Source organism: Phaethon aethereus (genome assembly GCF_964289735.1).
Source record: "Phaethon aethereus genome assembly, chromosome: 14".
Taxonomy (NCBI): Eukaryota; Metazoa; Chordata; class Aves; order Phaethontiformes; family Phaethontidae; genus Phaethon; species Phaethon aethereus.
In genome coordinates, this window is record NC_138590.1 from 7,131,594 (window position 1) to 7,149,627 (window position 18,034).

At 41.4% G+C, this 18,034-nt stretch overlaps 2 protein-coding genes across 2 annotated transcripts; one reads left to right on the forward strand and one right to left on the reverse strand.

The window, feature by feature from the left end:
• Positions 1 to 16: 16 nt before the first annotated feature.
• NUDCD2 (NudC domain containing 2) lies at positions 17 to 4,485 on the forward strand. Its single transcript, XM_082005953.1, has 4 exons — positions 17 to 353; positions 1,080 to 1,128; positions 2,382 to 2,533; positions 3,478 to 4,485. The coding sequence occupies exons 1-4, from the start codon at positions 123 to 125 to the stop codon at positions 3,559 to 3,561; spliced, it is 516 nt and encodes a 171-aa protein (XP_081862079.1). The 5' UTR covers positions 17 to 122; the 3' UTR covers positions 3,562 to 4,485.
• A 4,026-nt stretch (positions 4,486 to 8,511) lies between these two features.
• Positions 8,512 to 11,403, reverse strand: CCNG1 (cyclin G1; the record flags this gene model as incomplete). Its single annotated transcript, XM_082006019.1, has 5 exons — positions 8,512 to 8,703; positions 8,945 to 9,043; positions 9,126 to 9,204; positions 9,804 to 10,057; positions 11,140 to 11,403. 5 exons carry the CDS (start codon positions 11,401 to 11,403, stop codon positions 8,512 to 8,514), a joined length of 888 nt encoding a protein of 295 aa, XP_081862145.1.
• Between the last annotated feature and the right edge of the window lie 6,631 nt (positions 11,404 to 18,034).

Below are 18,034 nucleotides of genomic sequence, written 5' to 3' on the forward strand. Positions count from 1 at the left end.
GCCAATCACCTCCTCTCATTCAAGGCTCGCTCAGCCAATCAGCGCCCCTAGCGCGGAGCACGCGCACCGCCGTCACGGGGAGGCGCGCGGAGGTGGGTGAGAGTCACGGGAGGGCTGTGCGCATGCGTGGGGCGGGCTGCTCGCGGGCGGGCTGGCCGTCTCCCATGTCGGGTCCGTTCGAGGAGCGGAGCGGGGTGGTGCCCTGCGGAACGCCCTGGGGCCGCTGGTATCAGACGCTGGAGGAGGTCTTCGTCGAGGTGCAGGTGCCGCCGGGCACCCGGCCTAAGGACGTCCGCTGCAGCCTGCAAAGCCGGCACATCGCGCTCTCCGTGCGGGGCCGGGAGGTGCTGCAGGTACCGGCCGCGGCCCGGGGGCGGCCGAGGGCGCCGCGGCGGGAGGGCGGGGAGGGCCTCGGGGCGCTGGCGGCAGCAGCCAGCCCCGCCGCGGGCCCGCGGGGTTAGCGTAGCTCTCTGCCACGCTTCCCTTTCTTTTTCCTCATGAAGTGTCCGGAGTCTGGTAAGCGAAGAATGACGTTTATTAGCAGCCGCGCCGTCGAACTGCACCGTCGACAGGAAAAAGAAAGATAAATTGACGTGGGTTTGCATTCTTCTTTCGTAGGGATTTGGGCGGTGTTCGAGCGCATGCTTTCGCTCACTGCTGAAAGGCAAAAAAACCGCCAGATCAAGAGGCAGGTTTACGCTAGTAATGAACAGTTCTTCCTAGCGTAATATACATACGTTGCACCGTCGCTGTACCTTCCCTTGGCATTTTCGTGGCGAGCCTATTAAAAATAGCATTACCCTCTGAGAAACACAACCCCTTTCAATGAATTGAGATACTGAAATGGTGACAGGTATTTTTACAGCATTAAATGCTCTAATTAAAAGAAAGATAATTGTGTAACAAAAGATGATTCTTTGATCGTCCGTATGCAAGTCTGTGTTTATGGGGCCAGATTACCCTATTTGTTACCAGTAGAAAACAAGAAGGTTAAGTTGTGCGTAAAACTTAACAATTCAATACGAAGCAGATACTGAACAGGTTTTCCTGTTTTGTAATATTGTACATGTCTTTTGCAGGGTAAACTTTTTGACTCTACAATAACTGATGAAGGAACATGGACATTAGGTAATAACTTACACCTGCAATGACATTACACGGGCGGTAGAACCTCTTAAAATACGCTGCAGAAGAGTTTACCCCCCTCTTTTTTTGATGGGAAAAGTTACTTGGCTTTGTAAAGACAACAATCAGTATGGCCAGACTAAGGAGTTGATGTAGGACAAAAGCCCTAGAGATTAAGGTTAATGGAAAAATGTTGTAACTTGGAAGGCAGTAGTCAATGGATTACAAACACTTCCATACAGTGAGAAGGTTTTTGCAAACCCTCATTAAAGCTAGACAATTGCAATACAGTTATATGGTCTGTGCTTCTCCGTAATTGTTACTTACCTTGGTTTTTCTCCTTCTCTTATGCATTATATTTTTGGGATAGGTGACAAAACCTACCGTCCAAGACAATCAAAAAGCAATCTAAAAGTCACACTGAGGTATCTACAGATAATGAGCAAAAAAAATCTCTGATCATTACATCATAAATATTGTAAAGTGTTCTGAATATTTTGGGTTCTAGCAATCGTATTTGTGGACTGTGCCTCTCAGTGTTTTCCTATGATGGATTTTGTTTTACATTCAGTAGTTATTATAAATATTGATTAATAATTTAGTAACTTAAACATGAAAACTAGAAGTGTAAACAAATGTTGTGAAGTGAAGCCCATTCTTTTCCAGTATGCAAATAATCTTCAAAATACACTTTATAATGCTGTTTATTCAATTAAGTAGAACTAAACATCCTACATGTTAACTTTTAAATGTACTTCCCCTATATGGTCTATAGGCATACTGTCAGTGTTTAAGTACATTGATTAGACCCCCATATGTTGCTAAAACATAGTTCTGGCTTTTATTGGTAATAACTTTCTGTAAAGCCTGACCTCAGATCCTTCATTATTGCCTTGGCTGAGGCGTATGTATTTACAGCTTAAATCTTTCCTCTGATGTGAACCCCTGTAAAAGGTTAATTTATGTCTGCAGCAGAAGTACTTATGAACTGTGTTTTACTCCCTTAAAAGAGCTTCAGCATTTTCCAGGCCAGAAAGGGGAGAGATGACTCTATCTTTGCTTCAGCCTTTCTGTTTCTTGTTAATGTTTATTTAGTTGTCAATAACCCTGTTGGCATTGGCAACAGGGTTAAGAATTTAAATTACTTTACCACAAGAATCCTGTGCTTGTTAATGGTGAATGCACCAAAACGAGAGAAAAGACTAGCGCGTAGGACTAAATTTAACAGTTGTTTTATGTGTCTCTTCACTCAACAGAAGACAGGAAGCTCATTCGAATTGTTCTAATGAAGACAAATAGAGATGCTGGAAATTGTTGGACATCTCTGTTAGAAAATGAATATGCTGCTGATCCTTGGGTACAGGACCAGATGCAAAGGAAACTTACACTGGAGCGATTCCAAAGAGAGGCAAGTTGAAGGACCGTCATTACTTCTTATATGTTGTGTTTGCACATAGAAGTTATGGCCATGAAAGCTGAGCAAAATTGTTCTGCTGTCCCATGCCATGGAAGCATATACTGTAGTTCAGTGTATATATAGAACACTCAGGAGGCTTTATCGGTGTCCTTTTCGGAGGTTATTCTGTCTGAAAGTTTTGTGATAAGTTGAGTTTGTGGAAGGTATTGCTGTTTTAGGGTTTGTTGCATAACACTAACAACTTTTCATTCAAGTTAGGCTACACACAATTTCAGTTATTATCTAGAATTATGACATAGCCATATTTACAACTTGTAACATCAAGCTCTATTGAATAAGTTTGTTTATAACATCAGATGATGTAGAATAGTTAGCTGGGAAATATTTTCCTTGCCCTTTTACTAAAATTGCTTACATTGTTTTGGTACACCTTCAGTGAGCAAGTATTCCTATGCATGTCTGCAGAGCTGTAGAATTACAACTTCCTACTTAACAGCTGAATCAGCACACTACATACTGCAACAAAGAACATAATTTTTATGAAACTTGTTATCCAGTATGGCAGGTACTTATATTTTCAAGTAGGAATTTCAAGGAACACCAGAAGCCAGAAATCTTTCTTAAACTTTCATTAATATTTCCTTACTCGGAGATCTAACTGCTTGCCAAATTGAGAACAGCATTACAAAGTCACCTCAGCAGCAGGCAACCAAACAATGACAATTCGAGGTTTATTTGCTGATGCATTTTCCAAGAATTTCAGTGACATGACACACGGATGACAAGTTGATCGTTGTATGTCCTTGTTACAATGGCAGAATATTAACAGAAACAGCTTTGGCCTTTTTGCTTTTTGGTTGTTTGGTTGGGTTTTTTTTTTAAACGTTTTTATTAAGAATAATCTATCTACTCAACTTTTCTCTTATTTCCATCAGAACCCTGGATTTGACTTCAGCGGTGCAGAAATTTCTGGAAATTACAGCAAAGGAGGACCAGACTTTTCTAGTCTTGAAAAGTAAACTGTTTGTATCTGTGTTCCTTGAAAGGAATGACACATTACACTTAAAGACTGGAATCATGGAAACTGGTGCAGACTTCAGTGATCTCTTCAGCAGATTGCTGTCAAGTAATTACTTCAGTCAAAAGAGAGAAGATTTCTTCCAGTAGAATGAAGACAAAGTGTTACCAGCTGATTTATAAGCTGTGATAATTTTCTAATACTAAGGGACAAACTATAGAGAAAAGTGTACACAAAACAGTAACATCAAGCAGAATGTTGGTTCTGGGTTGGTTTTTTTTTTTTAGCAACACCATAGAAAACTAGTCACTTATGAATATGCCACTTGTCTTCATGCAATAATATTCTATTCACCGTTAAAGAATAAATCTCATAAGCAAGATATTTAATATTTTCTCTTAACTTGCAACAGGAAGGGTATTACAACGACTACAGCTACACTTTCCCTCTGTAGCAGCCCTTTGAGAACTAATTAATTGTCATTCTAAAATAGTGGTTTAAAACAAACTACCGTATCTTGCCTCAAATAAGGTTTAACAATCTACTGTGCTGTCAAGTATAGCACTAATGATTAATACTTGCTCCCTGGTAAGTGATACTAGCAAACTGAAATGTTAATCTGGATATAAATAATCTTATGTGTTCGTGTAATACATGTTTATACAACCTTTCAGTACAAATATTTAAAATTTTGAAAGTAAGATCATATAATGACTTTTCAAAGGAAGTCCCTAAGTAGGAAATGGTATCTATTCATTACCAACACGTAGCACAAATTGTTGATAGTGTATCTAAGCAGCTGTGGATTTTTGTAGATAGTAGTTTTAAATTTAATAGACGCATTTTAAATTTAGCTATTGCATGATATAATATTTTGCATGTGCCAATTATGTATCAGAAATTTTCTACTCATTTTTAAGGATGCAGCTGAGAAGCACTCCAACCACAGGATTATATAGGATGAATGCTGTGTCAAACAGACTAACAGGGGAAAAAAACATGATTGCCAAGTCCTATTGTATTCTGAACTCTGAAAGTACTGCCTATACTTAAGTTCTAAGCAGAAGCCTCACTGCAGATAAATTGCCAGCAGCTGTCTGTCATACTGCTGAGTCTTATTTCTATAATTGCATTATTATTTCAGCTGGCATATGGCAAAAATAAAGCAATAGCTGAGGAAGAACGCTTCCATTGTAATTATATGCAATGCTTTCTTGTTGTACGAGCAATCAAGCATTAAGTAGTCCTAAAATACGCAAGTGTGCTCCTGCTACCCGTGTCATCTTTACAGAATGTAAAGTTAAGTCCAGACACTGTGCGTGGGTTCTAGAGAACTTGCTGTACTCTACAAAGGGAAGTACTGTGGTATCAAGCGCTGATTTATGGCTATGAAGTTTTGTATCTTCATCATGATCCTACTATAGGAGGTGGATGGTATAGTTAAGAAATGAACAAAACCGCTGCAAAAGTAACTGAAGACAGAGGGAATATAGAAAATACTTGAAGTTGCATCAAAATGCTGCAGTACTACCCAGTGAAATAGCATTTTTTGTTACAGCAGTTGGTTTACATGGGACAGTTTTGTACATCTTGCTTATAGGGGAAGTTTAGAATAGCATCTGACAGTTCAGTGCATGACTTAACTATATGTGCTTTGAAAGCTAAACTTTATTCCCATATTTTCTGCTTTATGAAGTAGTATGAAACTCATCCTACAGCTAAGTCCAAGACTGATGTCAAGGAAGGAGGGCAACTGTGGAGTATGTATTCAGACATCACAGCTCTGAATTGTTTTAAGAGGAAAGATTTGAACTACTTACTTAGCTACTTCTAGTGTTTACTGTAAGTTACAGACCTCCAATTTTGGAAGAATCTAGATGAAAATCAAAAGGTATTGATACTATGACTTTCCTTAATCAGTATCTCTACTCAGTTCTTACTCTATACTTTAACAGACAGTGGTTTGTGTCTTACTGGGTTCAATCCATTGCTTCTGAGACAAACAGTAACAGGTATTTGACAGATGCATAAATTTGGGTATGTGATAGTGTCTACAGCAACCCACTCTATAGAAAATAATCCTCTGCACTCATTCAAATGAATGCTGCTCTGCTATTGGAGAGCAGTGGAGGACAGTCTATTTGGCATTGTTTTCACGTACCTGGTTCAAGATCAGCTTAGAGTAATGCCACAGCATTGCTTTCTTTATCAAAAGGACCACAGCACCTCCGAGTCATTGTTAGGCACAGAAATCTATAGCTAAACTTACACCTAGCCAAACTGGGGTCCTCAGATCTTGGGATTAGAAATCTGAGCGTCAGATTCTCTTAAGCAAGCATCATCCATATATTTACTGCAATATATAGAAACAGGTGATATATATTAGTAGATAAATAACGGAAGAGAATTGAAGTCAAATTTGAACAGTCTAAGCTGTGAGTCAGTCTTTTCAATCATGACACTTTCACATCTCAAAGGATTCAGAGTAATCGTGAACCAAATTGAAATAACTTTAATCAAGCACCTTGAGTTTTTCCTGTTGGTCCTCTAGCCTTTTCCATGCAGCCTCAATCTCTTAAAAACAAAACAAAAAGACAATGGAAAAGTTTCCATAATCTCTTACCTCCCACCCAGAAGTTTTCCAGGTACTGTTCAGATTTAAGTCACTTCATAGGCTTCCTACTACAATGTTTTATAACAAATGAGAAAAAAGTTACTCAGTTAAACACATTTCAATGTTTAATTGAAAGGTACATATTATTGACACATGACAATACCATCAGAATTGCACATTGCATCTACTCCATTTCTCCCAGTAGGCCAACCACACTTTTGCCCTAAACCCTTGTAGGCTTTTCAGAGGCCAGCACCATGCACAGATAGCACTGGCAGATGCAAAACCTAATTACGTGTTATGCAGTGCAGTCGCTCCCATGAGTTCATAAGGCAGCTTGATTTGTCCAGTGTAGAGCTTTGGTATCATGTCTTCTGTGAGAGGCTTCTGGAGACAGGCAAAGAATGGTTTCCCCTCAGCTACTAGCATAAAGGGGAAAGGGTTTGCTGGCTAGTGTCTAAGCCCACACTGTACTCTGAATTTTCTGATCTCTTCTTCTCTGCTAAGCCAGTTCATATGGCCATCAGTTATTAACAGCCCATCACTAACAGCCTCTGCTCTGCAGTGACCAGAATTCAGGAGGTCATTAGCATCATTCCCTCAACACTTCTATTCGTCTTACATACAACAATACATTCTTATTATTGACTTCCTTGTTCGCACCAGAAGCATGATACACCTCAAGTACTGATCTAGTCTTCAGAAAAAAGTTGTGTTTTATGAAGATTACCATTAAAGAGATCAGAGGTGAAGCAATCTTCAGTGTTTCTCAACTAGATTGCTCCTACATATAGGCCAAGATGGGGCATTAGGCCTGCTCCTACTGTGCCTATAAAAATGCCTGCTCAGCATCAGCATTCACCTCTTGTACAGTGAGACTTTGGAAGACTGATGTCCAGTTTGGGACAGGTGACCCAGTACTTTCCCTCAGCTTTCATTAGGTATCATGAAGTTTTTATACTCTATGGAGTAACTTGTAATCTCAGCAAACTACACCTCTTACATAATACTGAAGTTACTGATGCTGTCTTAGGGATTACCCTTTACAAGGCAACAAAATACTGCTTCTCTTTGCTGCTGCTATACCTGACATGTTTGATGGGTACCACATAGCCTAGTTTTTAATGTGTCTGTGATAGAAGGCCAGTGCCCTGCCCAGCAGGAACATGCAGACGCGTGACACTGCCCAAACAGCATGTCAGGTGGACTGACAGGCATTTGCTATTGTCATCGATACTGAGCGGGATTAGTCTTTAGTTTGACTGAGACACTGCAGCACTGTGCTACTACACATGACATTTTCCTAGTGTCACTTAATCTTTGGAAAGTGAACCAGGTTTTTAAAAATTAAATGTATCATTCAGCACCCACAGTTATAGTAAACCAAGGTTAGACTACACAAGCTGCTCTACAAACTATAAGGTGTTAAAATTCCTCGTATTGGTAGTGTGGCATTTCACTGAACAGTAAACAGTCTAACAAATAAGACTGAAAACTGACACAGTATTGTTGTAATCATCATGAAAAGAACACATTTACAGGAAGGATCTTTACTCTGAAATGTTACATATTCTTTTCATGAGTTGAGTTCTTCATTATTAAGATCATGTTTCAGACTTTGTTTCTCAAATATTCATGTGTCTGTTGACAAGGTCACAGGATAGTTTTCTCCTCATTTTATTGTAGTCCTGTAAAAAAAAAAAAAAACAACCAAAAACCAGTCAGCTGAAGGGCCATCTACAAGAGCCAAACAAGGCATGACTTCCATATAGCAAGACAGCTGTTACAGAAAATATGGAGCCTTTGGAATTAAAGTCTAGATAAAGCCTAGTTCACAGAGTAAAAAAACTAATATGAGTAACACTTTTTAGACTCTACTGAACAGCCAGTTATACAAGTAAAACTGTAGAAAACTGTCTTCCTTTTAAGTGGTTTAAGTGAATGAGAACAAAAAAGTCATTCTAATAGGCAACCGTTTCCTCTTATCTGATGCTTTTTAGGATAGGAGCAAGCCAAGATTTTTCTCTGCCTTTTTACCAATTTTACTCCACATTTTAGTTTGAATGAGGTCCCAGTGTCTGTAGAACACTTGTCTGCTCCCACAGCACACCAGAGGATCAGTTCTTTCTCCAACGTTCATACATTAGGTTTCCACTTCTTTAGGTACAGTACTGGCTCAAGCACGAACACGAAAACAGACCAGCCTCTATGACAGGCCTACTACATTTATGTTACATGTCTTCAAGAGGTTACCTATATGGAATAAGAAAGTTTGAGGTATTTAACAATCAATTACTTCTACATTATCAAAAGTGGATTTTTAGAAGGAGTTACCTGTTATGAGCTGGTCTCTGGAATTGTAGGAAGGTGTGTTATTCTGTAGTAGCTATGTTTAAGCTGCCGTGCTGTACGTCCAGACACAATCCATTTTAATTTCTGGACATTTGGTTTGGAGCACTTGCTCGAGGAATATTCTGTAAGGCACTTTAACACCAGTTCCTTCCAGAAGGTCAAATCTCTGTTGTTTATCTAAGTAGCAAAACAGAATCTCGTATGTTAATAACTCATTAAATCCTTATTTCATTCATGTACTTTCAGCTTCTTCACATAAGATAGGAAGCCAAAGATCCCAAGCCAAATGGGAAAAAAACCCCAAACCAACAAAGGCACAAAAGAAACCAGTATACCAATGGACCTCCCTGTTCCCCACTGTATAGGCCCTTGCATGCATTTTTCTTCCTTCCTACCCTGAAACTTTATCTATACATACCTTGGAATGCAACTGCAGAAATTCCAATGCGTCTGTCAACTCCAGCAATTTTTGTTCTTCTATCTCTAATGCCATAATAGACAGCGCCAAGACAGAAGGCTAGAGAGAGAGAAAATGTTTTTAAACACTGCTTTGTTAAGTTTCAGTAGTCTCGTTACCTTTGAGCTTTCAAGACATTTACCTTGGCTTTAGAAAACATGATTCTGCAGTGACATGCCTTAAGCTGGGTCTCAAGTCTCTCAAAATTAAGGTATTTTCTCCTATAATAAAAACAGATGAGTGAATGTAGAAAAAAAAATGCAAGCTTGATCAAGGCAGCAGCACCCTGGAAACTCAAGGAACATGCACACCGCTTCTCTATCTAAACAAAGGCCTCATTTTCCCAGAAGTTCTAGGGTTACAGTCAAATGGGTGTTCAGTTTTGGCAGTCCTAATGCCAAAAATAAATCTTGTGTAACATTGGGGAAAGTAGCATTGTCAAAACAGGCTTACCAACAAGGAATTTTAGTGCTTACTGGCAAAAGAAATCTCTTTCTAAGCCAGATTTTGAAATCTTTGCAATGAGGCAATACTTGGTGCAGCATAAGCAGAGATTTATTATCCCATCATTATTGAGCAAGTTTGGTTTTCAGCTCAGAGTGCAATACTTTCTAGATCAATTTATGCAAAGAACATTTAAAATTGAAATAAAATTAAACCACAGATATTCACATTTATTATATTTACCACTAAGGGGGAAAGTTTGTGGGACCTTTTGAGTATAGAAAGGCCAGTTACTCAAGTAATTTCCCTGCTTACTTTTCCACATAGGCTTCCTGATCATATACAGTCTTAGCAAAATAAATATTAAATATTTTACCTTTCACAGCTTAAATTCTCATGAATGAGTGAATGATATAACTGTAGAAATTGGAAGGCTGTTGTAGCTTTGACCTTCCAACACAGCTTCTCCAATACAATTTTCTCCATTCTCATCATATCAGAAACAGTGAACCTATACTGGCTTATCCGAATTAAGTCAGTGGCTAAGGGAACATTTCTCTCTTCTTCTGATGCCTTCACAGCCAGGTAGAAGCAGCTAAGTCCAACACAGCCCAAGTGTTTAGGCTGTACCTAAAGAAAAGAAAATTGTTGTTACTTTCAAAGAGGAAGCACTTTGATCAGCCATTTCAACATCTAAGTACCAAACTATGTAGTCAACAATGTGTTTTAGGAAAAAACTATGGGGGAGGGGAGAGAGGGGCCTGTTCTGTTTTTTGAAGATCGAGAAATAAGGCTTTTGTCTACTTACATTCTTATCTTTCTTTAACTAAATGAGAAGACTGTTACACCCTATAAGTTCTGCCTCATTTATCTAAAAATTTGATTGAGGTAGAACTGATTTCCTAATGAGGTTCTATAATAGCCTATCAGAAGCTTTTAGGACTTAAAAGTGTTGTACATATTGGCTTGTGCAAAAACAAAAATCTTCTTTTTTACTCTTTTCTCTCCGTATGTACACATATATGTATTAACTGACTTGTTTTATTCCATAGGCATTACAGTCCCCATTTTTACTGCTTATTTTGGATTCAGAAGAATTTCAAATCATCATTTTCCTATCCACTCCATCTAGCTTTCTCATTTTTGTTTTAACACACAAGGAAAACAAGCTTTTGTTCTTGACCAAATAGTACAGTGGTAATCCTGTCTCATTAGACAATTAAAAACAACCTAGGTCAGCATGCCACATATGCATGGTAGAATGGAGCGCTAACTAAATGTTTTACCAGATTCTAAGTGCTGAACAGAATCAAGCCTCTTGACATACACGAGGCTTACAGGTAGGTCAAAACAGCAGTAAAATAAGTATTTTGAGGTGTTCTTGTATACATGCAACAGGCAAGACAACCTGTATTGATCTAACCTATTAACATGGCATTAATCTAACCTATTAACATAGCATTTCCAAGCCTATGGGCATCCTCAAGTTGAAACTCCTCCAGAAGAGAAGATCCTTCTCCAGAGAAAACAGCTTGCTTAACAATACTAAAATCTGAACAGGGAAAGCTAATTTTTAGCTCTTCTGCAATCATTATCTCTGGAAGGAGGTTAACCTTTAGCCATCTAAAGCCAATATGTTATTCTTATACTAGGAACACGGTTGCAATGAGCAGAAGCTAATGACTGAGAGCTTATACTTTAAAAAGCCTTACCTTCATTTTTGACAAGAATCTATCTAAGAAATTCACAGCTAGTGAAAACGTTTCTGTATGGAAGCCAAAGAATTGAGTTAAGCTGAGGAGATCTTTCACTTCAAAGTCTCGCAGCCTTGCAGTCATTCGGAGGCCATTATCATGAGCAGATTCTATTAGTCTCAGCCCAGAGGCCTTTGGCTGACATCTTAACTCCTGTTCCAACAGGGCTGTGAGCTGGTACAGCAGTTCCTGAGCTTCAGTAGTTACAAGTGTTTCAATCATCTGTACCGAGAAAAAAAGTCAATGTATCAAACGCCTAAAAGGGGAAAAATTTACACAGCTCCAGTTGTCTCTACAGCAAAGACAGAAACTCTCCTTCCTCTGTTGGGATGTGAGCTACTCATTTGTAAGTCTAAGTACTTTACCAATTAGCAACACGTGTGCAACACTTGGAATAGATACGCTCGGGCAACAGCGGCGGCACCGGTCCCCCGGACGCAGGCAGCAAGCTCCCCCCGCCTAGAGCGCTGGGAGGCCGGGGCAGCTCAGCCACCCTTCTCCTCACCGCCACCACATTTACCCCTTAAACGCCAGAGTTATGCCACCCACCTCGGGGGCCGGTTGACACCACAGTTGGGCCAGCACCAGGCACACAGTGTCCCCCGCCGGGGCCCACCGTCCTGGGCAGCACCGCGCAGAGATGCGGGCACAGTCCAAGTCCCGCGGCGAGCACCCGCCGCCCCGCGCACGCGCCGCCTGCCCGGGACATGCCCGGGCCTGCCCTTCACCGCCTCGGGGGCTCCGCCGGCAGGACGGAGGAACAACGCCCACCCCACGGACGGGCCGAGCACAGCGCGGAGCAGTCCAGACCCGCCGCCGGCGGGGACCCGGGCCCGCGTCCTTACCTTGTCCCTCTTGCCCCGCGCCCTTCGCACTGCTGGGAGGGCCCCGAGCCAGCGTGACCCGCAGTGACGGCCGCGGCAGCGCCAAAGGGGTCACTCAGAAGCGCTGCCCCGCTGGTCCGTCGAGCACTAGCGACCACCGAGAGAACGCCATGCAGCCGCCAGCCCGCAAACAACCCGCCTGCCCCGTCCTCCCCAGCCTCCGGATCCCGCTCCGCCCGTCCCGGGGGGAGGGGCCGAGGGGGTGACAGACTTCCACGCAGGCCAATCACAGGGCGCGGATGGAGGGAAGGGGCGGAGCGCCGTCGCTAGGAAGTAGGCAGGGCTGGAACAGTGGCGCTCTCTGGCGGTCTTTCCGCGTGCCGCGTCCCGCCTAACCCGGGAGGCGCGCGGGTGCCGCGAGGCGGAGTGGTGTGCGCCGGGCTCGCGCTGTGCTCGCGCTGCTGCCTCCCCCTGTTGCCTCCCCCTGTGGCGAGGCCCGCGGTAAGGTCCGGACCCGCCGCCTCCCGCCTGAGGCGGCTGCGCCCGGCGCTGCGAGGGGCCCAGCACGGGCGCGCGTTGGTCGCGGGAAGCTTGTCGGCCGAGCGCCCCGGCCTGTGTCTGAGGCACCTTCAGGTGCTCTGTTACAGCTCCTCGCTGGGTGTTCAGGTCGGGGGAGTTGAAAGCGTTTTTCTGGTGGGCTGAGGACGGTGGGCGATACACACAGCTGTGTGACTGTTCCTGTCCCCGGCAGGGCTGAATCTGTCAGGTATAAATTAGTAAGACTTTTTTTTTTTTTCTGAACACTTTCCAGTCCTTCAGAAATGTTTTTGTATATTCATGGAAGGTCAACACTAACCGAAGGACCCCGTCAACCTCTCGCTTACAGTAGCCTGAGTTGGCGAGCTTTGTCTGGGGTTCAGGCGGCCGTTTACAAATACATTTGCCCTCATTTTCCTCGTTTGTGTGTGTTTGGTTGAATTAAATAACAAATATTCTTCCTGTGGAGAAAACTGAAAGGAATTACTTGGGGTTATGTTAAACTGAATGTGTTGCCGAGGAAAGTTAATTCTAGTTTGTTGTAGGTACCGGGTTATGTTGTGTATAAACTTTATTTGTTTGAGGTAAGTAGTTATGTTACAAGATGTGAAAAACATACGGTATTGTTGAAAAACATGTTAAATGGTGTTTTAAACTATTCCAGGAGCAGAAAATAGTCCCCTTCTGAACTGACTTTAGACAAGTAAAGGGGGTTCCTTACTATAGAGAGCGTCTGTTTAGGGCATGCTGGAGGCTCAAGACTTTATTGATTTATCCATGTAATAACAGATAATGCAACATTTATCAAACGTGAATACTGGTTATTTATAAAAGCTGACAAATGGCTGAAGGAGGTATTTTGCAGACCTATAATGGATGCTAGTGTTTCAAATGGGTTAAAGGTGCTGAAGTACTTGCGTTCCGAAAACTGTTGGGCTGTTATTTGTACTTCAGTTTAAAACTTTCAAGCTATTTTGTGATGATGCCTATGAATTGGTTGAAAGACTTAAAATTCTCCGAAGGTGTGAACTGACATTTTCTGCAAAGCAAGGTTTTCAGGAAGAGAAACCTCTTATCTATATTTGATCTTCTGGCTCCTCAAAGAAAATACGTGTTGATATGTGACTAATAAATGAGGTGATACGCAGCCCTAAACTTCCTTTATCATTAAATATATAGATATTGAAGGTATACACCTTGCACATGGGAGGAAGTTCTCTGAATCTCAGAAGGGGTTGAAAGAGTTCAAATCTGGGTGGGCTTTATGGTTTTTGTAATTTCTCTCCGGAAGTCCCAAGATTTCAGTACAGTCTAGGTGATAACTATCCTGAGTAGAATGCTTTTTTTTCAGTGAAGTCTGTCGTCTTCTCTGTTTAAAAACATCTTCCTGAATGGAAGTCTGAATGATTTATTTAGGCAGCATTCCTGGCACCACTTTTAGCTAGCTCTACTGACAGTCTACAACTGAATGCACAAGTCAAAGAAGTCATCCTGTGTCCTCTGAGACAGAGTGTTTTCGTGCCTCTACGTTTTCGGCTTATGAAAGTGTTCGTTTTGCACTTGCTGTAAGCATTATTTCTGAAGTACTTTATGCCCTTCTTTAAAAATGGAGGGAGGATGAGTTGCACTTGAAGTGGTGGCAAATTGCAAACAGCCAACACCTGTTCCAGGCAACATTTTACCTTTCGCTATAGCACGGCGTTTTCTTTATAATACTCATAACATTAGAGCTTATCACATCTGCCACGAGTGGAGGACAAGTTGAGTTTAAAGCCCTTTGGGGTAAAATTAGCATAATATTTGTGAGACAAAAAAAAAAGGTAGGTATCTACTCGCATGAGAGAGTTTAACTGACTGATGTGATGCAGTTGTTTACACCAGGGCACTTTTGTTAGCCTGGGGTATGTCTAATACAGTTGCACCCAAGAAGGAACTGGTGTGCATAAGTTCTGGTCCCTTCTACCTGAAATGAACAGCATCGTGGATTTGCTCTGAGGCAGGTCTTTTGCGTTATAGCGATGAGAAACTCCAGTTGTTTTCATTATCTTTGTATGTCTTGGAATAATACTGTGGAAATACTTTAACCCTAAAGCGGACTGTGTGGAAAATAAAGATTAGTTACGAAAGATTTTTGTTCAGCAGAAATTGTTCGTATGTGTGTTTTACTCTTTAGAAACACTGGCCAAATACTGTCAAGAGCATTATGTGTGTTTTCAGCAAGACTGAGACTCATCAGAGCAACAGTTTGTCTGAGTTGCTCTAAATACGGTGTTCCAAACTCAGTTTTAAAAGCACTTTGCACATCCTCCCCGTTTCAGTGTTAATGGCTGTCATTACCGGTATTCATTGGTCTATTGTCACACAAAGAGAGGAAGATGAGGGAGCAGCTTTCCTGGGAAGCCTCTGTAGTTATGTTCCTTCATTTGAAGGAGTGTGTGTGTAAAACCGAGGGACTGTTTCATGCATGAAGCTTTATCATCTTATTTACTAACTATATGCATCAAAAGCTGTACTTATCCTATTTCATCCTATTGTACTTCTCACTGATTTATTATGGGTTTGTTTCGCTTTCCCTATGACTTACTTTTAGAAATTAAAGTTGATTTTATTAGAAGAATCTTTGTACTTCAGAAAGCTGGAATGAACGACAAGAAAGGCAAAACCAGAAAGAAGCGTAGTTACAGATGCAGAGTTTAAGAAAAAAGTTTTTGCTTATAAGTGCTTTGATTTCTAGAAGGCTCTGTGGAAGTCAGCATAAGGGAATTTGAGGAGTCCTTGGGTGTGAAGGTGGAATGATGAAACGGTGTGTCTATTGTTCCCCTCGAAAGCATCATTCACTTGCATAGCATCTACCTTCTAGGTATCCACTTGCTGTCTATTTAATTTTCTTCCTCAGACCTTTGCTAACTATTGGTAGAGTGAATGCATTTTAAAAAAAATCACTGCTTTGACCCTCATTATAATGACCTTGGTTTGTATGTCTACTAGACAAGAAAAAGTAATTTGCTCAAAAATGAGGGTGGAAGCATCAATCCCGGGTCTCATGCCATAGCCCTTCTGAAAGGAAATGGATTGGCTTTCTGTGCTACAAACTCTTAACTATAAATCAATCTGTTGCTACTCTGTAAGATTCCTGTATAATTGCCCATGAATGCCAACTGAAGTACTTCAAGTACTCACAGATGCAGAATGTCAGAAATAAAGATTATAGTAAATCAGATCTCATGAATATGCATATTTTTGTTGCCAGTAAATAATATGAGTTATCTAAATTAAAATTCAAAATTATATATTGCAAAGGAAGCATTCTTCCTTTTTTTTTTTAAGAGTTGGAAAACATTTGCAGTAGTCTTCCTGTCATTACTATGCACATAACAATCATGTGAAGCACATGGTACTTCTTTTTATGCTGCTGGTTTTAAATAGCTTTTATTTCTTAAATTGCTGTTAAAAATAGACTGAGGACTCTAAAAAGCAGTAGGCCATGGAGCTGGTTGGAAGCCACTGACAGAAGCCGAAGCCACTGGCCTATTTTTTTGATTTTGTCATAAGTATTCTGGACTGAAGCCATACTAAGGAAAACCGATGTCACTAAATGTAGTGTAACACGTTTGATTTAAAAACTTTCCTAGGGCTTAGACACTTAACAAGCGGAAGGCCAAAACACCTTCATCAGTGTGGTGAGGAGTCTAGGCTGCTGTTAGCCACTTGGGCCGCAGCTGTGAGATGCTTCTTGCTCTAAGGTGCCAGACGTTGTGCTGAAGGGGCTGGAGCAAGTGCACACACTCCATCTGCTCTGCAATCTGCTGCCTGTGGGTAGAAGACTCACAGAAGAGGGTGGCAGCAAGCAGTGAGGGCACCAGTAACTTCTTAAATGCTGCAGCTGTTCCCTAGCAGCTCTGGCAGATATGAGATAGTGGATTAAGACCGGATAGCTAAAGGTGTTACATCTTCTTTTCTGTAGGTCTAGCCTATCTCTTTGGTGGTTTCATTCCTGAGGCAAGAACATCCAATTTTCTTGTGAATCAGTCTGGTAGCTGAAGGCGCATTGATCCCAGCCAGCGTATAAGGCTCTGCCAAGCTGAGGATTGCGCTAGCCCTGGGGCTGCTACAGGGGCAGGAGGTTGTGGGAGTGACATCTTCGTCTCTTTTCTATTTCATATATGTCTGTATGTCTTTCAGAAGTCTGTGTAAGTGTCTGTTTAATCCCTACTGCCAGTCAGAGAGGACCAGTAGGTCTTCGTGACCTGGATGGGGCTCAGCTGGGACTTCCACTCTCTGCCCAGAGCTCCAGGAGCCTCACTTAAGCTCAGAGCTATGGTCTAGGAAGGACTGTGTTCAGCCGTCTCCCCTTCTTGTCCATACTTGTTGATTGGACTTCCCAGACTGACCTCAGACTTGCCTTGTCACCTTTCATTTGTCTGGTCAAACGAGACAGCCTGTGGCTGTCACCAGACCGGCTCTGCTCACTCTGCTGTGGGGCGGTGTCTTTGGCAGGGTCCTGCCCTGCCTTTGCTAGGGTTGTCCTCAGCTTCTGGCTAGTCTCGCCTGGTGGAGCGATGCTGCTTGCTGGCTCTTTCATCTTTATGAATTGGTCCTCAAAACTTTTGCCTGATTCTATAGAAAATCCTCTGTCCTTTCCATTTCAGTTCAGCTAGAAATGCCTTCTAGTAAGGGGAAAAATCCTGTATGTTTCTCGCTCTAAGTAGTATTGTTGTAAATGAAAGAGCTTTAATCTAAAGCAGGTTTTCATGGGGGAGTCTTAGAACTTTTTAGGATATAGTTTTCTCATTATCCTTCTACTGTATTTAGGTTAAGTAACATTGACAATTCCGCCTACATGTTTATATAAGATTGTAAAAAATGCTTCTGCAAGGATATTTGTTGAAATGAATAGGGCTTCCTTTTCTGTGAGCTGTTTTGGACAAAATCAAGAGTTTATGGTAGAGGATAAATGCTATAGTTAAGTATTTTGGAGACTGTAAATCTGTTATTATCAGTTAGAGGAATTTCTGCTGTAGCAGAAATATGATTAGTTTGTGATGTGTTAGGAACATATATTGACTTGCCTGAACAGCATCAGGAAGCATTGCAACATGGTTGTCGTAACTGGAGAAATGTTTGTATGCAGTCTGAGTCCTTGGGAGTGGGAAATACTATTGTATTATTTTTACCTCTGTGCAGAGAGGCCTCTGATTTCAGAGGTCTCAAATATCATCCTGTTTTCAAGACAGCTACTGACATTAATGTTGGCTTTTCACACTTAACCATGTAATGTCTTATGACTATAACACCAGAATTAAGATAAATCTTTTTGAAACTATTTTTTCTGGGATTTCAGTAAAAAAAACTTACTGTAAGAGCCAGAAGGATTTCTCCCCTGCCCCTTCTCTTGTGTTTCATATACAATTCAGATCAACCCACAATCAATCAGGGTTTTGATTACAGTTGTCAGTAATTATGTCATGTTTGTTCCCTTATTGTAATAATTG